A 9,957-nucleotide genomic window follows, 5' to 3' on the forward strand; every position below is an offset into this window, starting at 1 on the left:
AACTGTTACTTTAGAATTTAGAGTTTAGATGGAAAAATAAGTTATGGTTTTATTCTCTTTCAGAAATTCACCTTTTACTATTTTACATTTATTTGGATGACTCTGAATTCCTTCAGGTCTAATCTCTCATCTGAGCTATAGTCTTGGGCATCCCAGAAAACAGTGCCCCATGAATATCCCAGTATCACCTTAAACATTAACAACAATGTTCATCATCTCCCCCACTTCCTCCAAAATAGTTTCTTTTGTTAGATTTTTCTAGTTCTATTTGTAAGGTCGGATCTTAACAAACGGCACCGCGAAACAGAGGAAAGCTTCAAGTGAGCTTTTTTGGGGAGCGCTCCCGGGCGAGGGTTGGGCAAGATTTTATAGGGGAAGAAGGGAAAGGGGTGTGATGAATCTGGGAGGGCGCAGGGTATTCCTTATTTGGTGGTCTTTTCGGGTATCCTGGGGGACCGTTAGTCCCGCCCCTCGAAAGGCGGGAAGGCTGGGCCGGGTGCAAAGTCCCCAGGTCAGTTCCTGGAACTGGGTGGTCCGGAGAGTTTCGGTCTGATGCAACCTGTGAATCTGATTGTGTTCCCCTGCCTCGGGCCAGTTGGCCTTACACTATTATGCTGCAGTTTTTGGCTTCCAGATTTCAAACACTGGAATGCTTTTATTGTCCTCATTCTTTATCAGTTGGTTAGCAAATCCTGACATACCTGAATTGTGTTTTGTAATGACAAGGTAGTAGTTTCCTATTGTCCTTCTCTTTTAATTTTTTCAATGGCACTTATCACTATCAAACATGCTGTATACCATTCTTATTTATTGTCTGCTTCTCCCCACAAGAATATAAGTTCCATGAGGGCAGAGATTTTTGTCTATTGTTTACTGCCCTGTTCCCAGCATTCGGTATAGTATTTATTGGATAAATTGAGCACTTACTATGTGCCAGGCACTGTGCTCTGCGTTTACATGCAGAATCTCATTTAATTTTTACCACAGTGGGTAGGTGTTTTATGTTCTGATTTTCAGATAATAAAACTTATAATTTAATTTTAAAAAGGTTAGGTGACCTGTCTGAAGTCACACAACTTGATGGTCACATGGTTAGTAGGTGTTAGAGCCAGACTATAGATTGTCCCCCAAATTTGAAGCCTATCTGTATGCCTCTGAAATAATATTCATACTCCTTAATCTAAATTTCAAAACATTCCATAATACCAAGACCCTTATTTTACTTTTTAATGTCAAAAACCTCCTGATCCAGTCAAACTGGTCTACTCTTTGTCCCTGGGAGCTTATAAATTTCCTCCAGATTTTGTTCAGATAAACTCCCTATAGAAATCTTATCTAGCCTTTGACTCTGCGATTCAGTGCAACTTCTACCTCTTTAATCATTTCTGAATACATTCCATTCCAGGATACAGTGAGGAATTCCTCTTCTAATTTACCACACGGTTTTTGGGCTTTCGGTCACATGTCTTACACCGTGTCGCACTCCTTGTATCTTGCTTGGCACACAAAAGGTTCAATAAATGGAAGCCACTGTAACTTTCTTGCATTCCCATCTGGGTCCGTAAGGCAGTTCTCAGGGGTGCGTAATACTTAACATACAGTGTTCATGTGTTTAACTCCCTCGGCTCCCAGTCCGATTGGAAACTCCTTTAAAAACCTAACGTTTGGGCTTCCCTGGTGGCGCAGTGGTTGAGAGTCTACCTGCCGATGCAGGGGACACGGGTTCTTGCCCCGATCCGGGAAGATCCCACATGCCGCGGAGCGGCTGGGCCCGTGAGTCATGGCCGCTGAGCCTGCGCGTCTGGAGCCTGTGCTCCGCAACGGGAGAGGCTACAACAGTGAGAGACCCGCATACCGCAAAAAAAACCCCCCAAAACCTAACGTTTTAGTTGGGAAGGAAGCTCGCACAGATAACGTAAACATATAAAAATATGTGTACAGGGCTTCCTTGGTGGTGCAGTGGTTGAGAGTCCGCCTGCCGATGCGGGGGACACGGGTTCGTGCCCCGGTCCGGGAAGATCCCACATGCCGCGGAGCGGCTGGGCCCGTGAGCCATGGCCGCTGAGCCTGCGCGTCCGGAGCCTGTGCTCCGCAGCGGGAGGGGCCGCAACAGTGAGAGGCCCGCGTACAGCGAAAAAGAAAAAAGAAAAATATATGTGTACACTGGGGTAATATGAAAATGTCCTCTGTCTGAATGCGTGAAGGGAGGCTGAGAGGAGTGTCGCCGGAGGGCTTCACGGACGGCCTAGGGGTGGCGGGGGTTTCGCGCCACGCCTTGGTCGGAAAGTCTGGAGGCGCGCTGCTGTCCTTCACATGGCCTCGGGCTCTCTTTTGCGCAGGGCCACGTGCCCGCGTTTTCGTCTAATCGCCGCTCTGGCCCACTATAAACGGTTAATAACTGCCTTCCCCGACTAGGCCTCTTCCCTCCATCTTTGTGCGGACGGGAGGGGCGAGGACGCCAGGTGTAGCGGCCCGGCCGAAACACGGCAAATAAATCCGGACCCCCAACCCCAACAGTCAAGTTTTCAAAAAGCCCGCGCGTGGCGCCCCAGGCCGCAGCCGTTGGGAACGTCCCCCAGCGCGTCCCCTGTTCGACCCCTCCCCCATTTCCCACCCCGCGGCCAGCCCAGGGCGGGAGGAGGCGTGGGGGTGGCAAGCGAGCTCTGCACGCTAGGGGCGCCGGGGCCAGCGCGCACCGGGGAGCGCGCCCGTCCAGCAGCTGCCGCAAACGGAAGTGGGTGCGAGCGGATCGCCGTGATTGGCTGAGCTGACACGTCTCTCAAGGGGCTGGCGCGAACGCCACTGCGGAGTTTGGCGAGGGGAGACGGCTAGGGGAGGGGGAAAATCACCGGGAACAGCCGCGGGGCTGGGGGCAAATGAATCGCAAAGGTTCGCTAAGGGCAGGGAGAGTCCCTAGTCAGGGTGAACTGAGGGTCCTGGGGTTGAAAACGGGGCGGTAGAGGCGGTGGTGGGAGCACCGCAGGCCGAGGGCTTGAATAGACCGCGGAGGGCGGGGAGTCCGTGACCTAGAGCGGCGCGGCAGCGCGGTAGGCGGGACTAATGAGAGCGAGGCGGGGATTGGCGGGCAGCCCTGGGCTGTCGTACGTCCGCGGTGACGCACGCCTCGGCGAGGGTGCGCGCGCGTTCAGCGGCCTCTTTGTGTGGTGCCCAGATAAGGGAGCGGAGGTGGCGGTAGCGGCGTCCTCGCTTGCCTTCAACTTTCCTCGGATCGCCCTCTAGCCGGCACCTTTCCCCTTCCCTTCCCCTTCCTCTCTTCCTCTTTCCCTTCCCTTCCCTTCTTCCCTTCCCCGTCGGTGACCGGCGGGGGCGGCTCCAGCGACGGCTGGGCCCAAGCTGTGAAGAAGCCTTAGCTAACGATAACGGCGACGGCGAAACCTCGGAGCTCGCAGGGCGGGGGGAAGGCCCGGGCCGTGGAGATGGAGAATTCCCAGCTGTGTAAGCTGTTCATCGGCGGCCTCAACGTGCAGACGAGTGAGTCGGGCCTGCGCGGCCACTTTGAGGCCTTTGGGACCCTGACGGACTGCGTGGTGGTGGTGAACCCCCAGACCAAGCGCTCCCGTTGCTTCGGCTTCGTGACCTACTCCAATGTGGAGGAGGCCGATGCCGCCATGGCCGCCTCGCCCCATGCCGTGGACGGCAACACGGTGGAGCTGAAGCGGGCGGTGTCCCGGGAGGATTCGGCGCGGCCCGGTGCCCACGCCAAGGTGAAGAAGCTCTTTGTCGGGGGCCTTAAGGGAGACGTGGCCGAGGGCGACCTGATAGAGCACTTCTCGCAGTTTGGCACCGTGGAAAAGGCCGAGATTATTGCCGACAAGCAGTCTGGCAAGAAGCGTGGTTTCGGCTTCGTGTATTTTCAGAATCACGACGCGGCAGACAAGGCCGCGGTGGTCAAGTTCCATCCGATCCAGGGCCATCGCGTGGAGGTGAAGAAGGCTGTCCCCAAGGAGGATATCCACTCCGGTGGGGGCGGAGGCGGCTCCCGCTCCTCCCGGGGCGGCCGGGGCGGTCGGGGTCGGGGCGGTGGTCGTGACCAGAACGGCCTGTCTAAGGGCGGCGGCGGCTATAACAGCTACGGTGGTTACGGCGGCGGCGGTGGCTACAACGCCTACGGAGGCGGCGGAGGCGGTTCGTCCTACGGTGGAAGCGACTACGGTAACGGCTTCGGCGGCTTCGGTAGCTACAGCCAGCACCAGTCGTCCTATGGGCCCATGAAGAGCGGTGGCGGCGGCGGTGGAGGAGGCAGCAGCTGGGGAGGTCGCAGTAACAGTGGACCTTACAGAGGTGGCTATGGCGGTGGGGGTGGGTATGGAGGCAGCTCCTTCTAAAATTTTTTTAATGCCTGGGAGTGGCTATAGGGGTAGCTGTTTTCCACCACCCAACTAGGGTCGACTCCTAAGTCCTTTCCCCTCCCACCGCCTTCCCCGTTTTGCCCTTGGGAAAGCCACTTCTTAGGCTGTTCACCCTTGGGGGTGTTGCCCTGTTTGCCTGCCACCTCCCTTGTCTCCCTCTGAAGATGGACTTGGCCCCACATACACATTTTTGTGTTACAGTCATTGATGGACTCTATTTTTTTATTATTACTTGGACCTTGGTCGTTTTTATACTAGCAAGATGTCTTGTTTTAATTTGTGTTTTTTTTGGGGGGAGGGAGTGAACTTGCTGATTCTGTAGCAAAACCTGGGCGGGGGTTGGGCGGGTTAGTTTACTTTGTTGTAAGGACTTGATATCTGGCTACAGCGTTTTCTATGAAATCTCCTTGGATCCCATGCCCGAAATTTGGAAGCATATGTACAAAAATCATTTTTACGTTTTATTTTTAATAAATCATTGTGTTTGACCGTACATGTCTAACATTTTTTTCTAGGATCCATTCCGTACCGTTTTAAGGGATGTTAGTTGAAAAATTTTCTTGTTAATTCTTGATGTGTACTTCGAGAAACTTTTAAAAGGTCCTGTGGGTTTTTTTTTCTTCTTCTTCTTGGCTGTTGCCCTGGTAGTGATGTGTTGAATTTTATCCCTTACAGGTAAAACTTTTGAAGTGGTGGATGTGGCTTTTTAAAATCTTTAGTTTCTTTGCATCCATCTCTTGTACGAAGTAATTTGCTTATCATCTTGACATGGTCACTTCTTTCTATGAGAATTTACCTCAAAGTATGTACCGTGTAGTTCTAAAGAAAATAGTTTGTATTAAGCATGTGTTTTCATTCATATGAATTGTTTAAAAAAATTTCAGATGGACTAGTTTCATCCCTCTTACTGGTTTGTCTGTAATGAATGGTTACAAATAAGGGTTATATTTTATCCTCAAACTAAAAGCGTTTTTGTATTTCCAGAGCAGGTTTAGACGTTTTTCTTTTCCCCCTCTAGCTGAACTGTTGTCCTTATGGAAATCCTTCCCCCAACCTTTGTGGCACCATCTACTGGCAGAATGGCAGTATATTTGCAAAACAATTCGTTTAAAAACTTGTTAGGACAGTTGCGTCAGATTTAGAAGTTTTGCCATCAAAAATCTGTGCAGACTTTGGTTATACATTTACTTGTAACTAAGATGGGATTTACAGGAATGTAGTTAACAGTCAATATCACAATTGCCCTTTTTACATGAGATTTGAAAATGTAAACTGCTATGCATAGCTTGGGCAGTGGCCCCATATTGCTATGGCGACTAATGAACCAGCTTCATGTACTGGTATCTTAGGTGCAAGTTGTAAAGCAAAATATCTGTGTTTTCTGCTTGGTTAACAAATGTATATTTGTAGCCCTTTCATGCAATAGAATTCAAGTTGTTGTTTATAAAAAGCAAAACAGAACAGTGATACCAGAGAAAATTGCCTTCCTGGATAGACATATAGAATAGCAACGTTTATGGATATCACAAATAAAGAATTCAATCCTTTACATGATTGAGTGAGAGTATGTATAACCTGGTGGGTGGGTTCAGAGTACCTATTAATCCAGTACCTACATTTTGATTTAATGTTATGGTAAAATATTTGGAGTTTTGTGGTTGAAAGCCCAAAGCTAGCTGTATTAAGCTTTCTGAAGGGAGATTACTGGGCTTTAAAGTAAAAAAATATATTGACCCTTTTCCTCTTAATTCTTCTTGCTGTATATTAAGATTTAATTCTTGCCAAAAGTTTTTTTTTTTCTAATTGCTAGGGTTCTGCTTTCAGGAGACAGGAAGAACGGTTAAGATTGCTAGGCCGCTTAAGGCTGCTTAGTCACTTTGACAAAGGGTAGCTGATACTTGGTACAAATACTTAAGTACCTCTGCAACAAATGGGGTAGATGTTTTTGCCTATTGAATAAATAAGCAACATAGTCAAATTTTGCACTCACATGGTTTTACAATTTGCTTAAATTTCTGTTTTTTACTCTCAGTAAAATGCATCATACTGCCTTTCTTCATGTGGTGATTTGGTTCAGCTTTTTTGGGGGGGTCCTCTAAGATATAGAAAATGATACGTGTAAATTTTTTATCATAATTATTACTCTGCCTGTATTTTACTCAGTTTTAAGGGGAAGATCTGTTTCTTCTGGTTCAATTGGAATAGTCCACCTCTTGGAGGGTTTTCATAGTGTAATAAGGTTACTGTCATTTTGTATTTCCAACGTAGTGACTTGTAAAAAAAATTATGTTAAAGGATTTTCTCTTAATTAGAAAAATGACAGCATTCTGTTCATGGTATATTACCATTTCATTGTCATGTATATACCTTTACAAATTTATACTCTGGATTGGTATTTAGTGAAGGTAAAAGTAGTGGTATTTCGTCTTCCCAGAATTCCTCTTGTCAATTTTATGCAAGCATTTTTGGCACGTGGGACTTATTTATTCTTATGTTTTGATTTCTTTCACCTGTAAGAACTGTCTGACCATTACTACTTCAAATTTAATTAAGACTTCATGGGAGGAGGTGGCACAGAACCTAATCAGTATTGAATATAATTTTTGTGCTCTGCTTGAATTTAATTTGAAAGATTAGAAAAATAAAAATGAACCTTTTTTTGTCTCCCTATCGTGAAGAACTTTGCATTTACAGTGTTTTTAGTATAAAGTCAATGGTAGTCATTAGTTGGAAGTCGTTTAAAAGATTGATAGTAATTTCAGATATTAAAAAGCTTGCAAATGGTTAACGTTCATAGTGATAACGAAACAGGATGATATACTGATTGTTTCCTCCTGTAACAGTGATTTAGAACACAGATTTCATATTTAAACCTTCACAATGAATTTTTGTTTTTAAGCAAGGTTAAAGGATTGAGGATACTTAAGAATTTGCTATTTATGATTATTTCCCTCAAGACCAGAAATGGCAGTGTCAGTTATTTGATTTGTAGGCTTATGTATCTTCCAAGTGTGCTTAATTTTCTCAAATTCAAGAATTTGCATTTTAAACTTATCTCTGCTGATTGAAAGTGGGCATTTGGATGTTGAATTGATTTAAGAAAAATTGCATCTGGGTAATGTAAGGATTATTCCCCAAAAGACAGTATTTGCACTTAGAAGAGGTAAGTCTCTTTCTTCCATTTTAACCAACTTACTGAGTCAGTGTTAAGATTTTGGTCACTGGGAAAAATTATTTCTTTTCCCTGTTTTAGAAGGCTTTATTTTATTCTGAAGCAGGGCAACAAAGATTGCCTCTAAACCAGTGTAAGACAATGCCTTTTCCTTAGTGTCTTATTGCAGATTACATTGCTGTGCCTTTGTCTAATGCTTTCTATTAAAAGTGAACATAAATTGTAAATTTTTTTCCAATAAAAAGTCCCTTCTGTGTTATTTTAAAAAGTATAATACTGCATATTTGGATTGTACTTCAAGTCACAGAAAATACCAGTATTACTAGGAAATAGAAGAAACAAATGTAACTGAATCTTCTTGAGGCTGGTGTATTTTCAAAAATTAGAATTAAATACTTAAATAACTGCTTGTAAACCAAACTAAACAAAGAATGAGTAAAAACCCTGCCAATATGAGCAAACTCTTCTGAAGGATAATCCTTGTTAATAGGCATATGTTCAGCTAGATCTTTTTTAAAAAAAAAATTAGTTTTTTTTAATACATCTTTATTGGAGTATAATTGCTTTACAATGGTGTGTTAGTTTCTGCTTTATAACAAAGTGAATCATTTATACATATGTCCCCATATTTCTTCCCTCTTGCATCTCCCTCCCACCCTCCCTTTCCCACCCCTCCAGGCAGTCACAAAGCACTGAGCTGATCTCCCTGTGCTATGCGGCTGCTTCCCACTATCTACCTTTATCTACCTTACGTTTGGTAGTGTATATATGTCCATGCCTCTCTCTCTCTCTCGCTTTGTCACAGCTTACCCTTCCCCCTCCCCATATCCTCAAGTCCATTCTCTAGTAGGTCTGTGTCTTTATTCCTATCTTACCCCTAGGTTCTTCATGCGTGACTTTTTTTTCTAAAATTCCATATATATGTGTTAGCATACGGTATTTGTCTTTCTCTTTCTGACTTAACTTTACTCTGTATGACAGACTCTCGGTCTATCCACCTCATTACAAATAGCTCAATTTCGTTTCTTTTTATGGCTGAGTAATATTCCATTGTATATGTGTGCCACATCTTTATCCATTCATATGATGATGGACACTTAGGTTGTTTCCATCTCCGGGCTATTGTAAATAGAGCTGCAACGAACATTTTGGTACATGACTCTTTTTGAATTACGGTTTTTTCAGGGTATATACCCAGTAGTGGGATTGCTGGGTCATATGGTAGTTCTATTTGTAGTTTTTTAAGGAACCTCCATACTGTTCTCCATAGTGGCTATACCAATTCACATTCCCACCAGCAGTGCAAGAGTGTTTTCTCCACACCCTCTCCAGCATTTATTGTTTCTAGATTTTTTTATGATGGCCATTCCCTGGTGGTGCAGTGGTTGAGAGTCTGCCTGCCGATGCAGGGGACACGGGTTCGTGCCCCGGTCTGGGAAGATCCCACATACCACGGAGCAGCTAGGCCCGTGAGCCATGGCCGCTGAGCCTGCGCGTCCGGAGCCTGTGCTCCGCAACGGGAGAGGCCACAACAGTGAGAGGCCTGCGTATCGCAAAAAAACGAAAACAAATACATTAGTTTTTAAAAGTAGGATTATATAGTTTTGCAGTTTGTATGTATATCATTGACATTATATCAGGGCAGATAGACCTTCCTCATCCTTTTTAATGCCTGTATAATGTTCCATAGCATGGCTATACCATAGCTGTTGATGGACGTGAGGCTTCTTCCTTCTCTTGCTGTTACACATGATGCAGTGATTGTTCTTGTTTCACATCATGTTCTTGCTCATCACATATACACTTAGTTGATGAGATGGCTACCTTAGAGTTAAATGCGCTAGATAATGAGAATGCAGCAGTTCTCTGGTATGTATTTTTTAGTTCTCATGTATATTCAGGGAAGGATACATGCTCATTGGCAGCATTGTTAAAGCCTTAGGGTATATTCAACTAAAAGATTTTACTGAAAAACTTCAAAGCTATATTATACATGATAAAACAGTTAATGGCCTATGAAGACCATTGTATTGTTCCTTCCTGTTTTCTCCCAGTACCTGTAGATAACCTATGTTAACAGTTTGTCTACTTCTAGTTCTTTTTATTTGCAGGGAGGTACATTTATCTTTTTTTAGGAACAAGAATTGAGTCATTTTGTGTATACATACATATATATATTAACTTCAAAGACACCCATATCTGTACATATAGCTCTGTCTCATATAACTGGTATTCTGTAGTAGAGAGGCACTATAATTTATTGATTAGCATGTTTCCATATTTCCTCTGATTATAATTTAAAACTACTTTTGCAGGGCTTGTGTTGCAATTTGCAATGTACCAAAGAGGATCAGCCCATGCTCACAAGGTACCCATAGGTTTTGTTTGAGTAGGGGGAATTTAAATAATCATGAT

At 44.7% G+C, this 9,957-nt stretch overlaps 1 protein-coding gene across 1 annotated transcript; it reads left to right on the forward strand.

Moving 5' to 3' along the window:
• The first annotated feature begins 3,143 nt into the window (after nt 1-3,143).
• Nucleotides 3,144-5,919, forward strand: HNRNPA0 (heterogeneous nuclear ribonucleoprotein A0). Its single transcript, XM_027096722.1, has one exon. The coding sequence runs from the start codon at nt 3,438-3,440 to the stop codon at nt 4,344-4,346; it is 909 nt and encodes a 302-aa protein (XP_026952523.1). The 5' UTR covers nt 3,144-3,437; the 3' UTR covers nt 4,347-5,919.
• Nucleotides 5,920-9,957: the final 4,038 nt, after the last annotated feature.

This window comes from Aethalodelphis obliquidens, unplaced genomic scaffold, assembly GCF_003676395.1.
Source record: "Aethalodelphis obliquidens isolate GAN/ISIS:26980383/991018 unplaced genomic scaffold, ASM367639v1 scaffold4, whole genome shotgun sequence".
Lineage (NCBI taxonomy): Eukaryota > Metazoa > Chordata > Mammalia > Artiodactyla > Delphinidae > Aethalodelphis > Aethalodelphis obliquidens.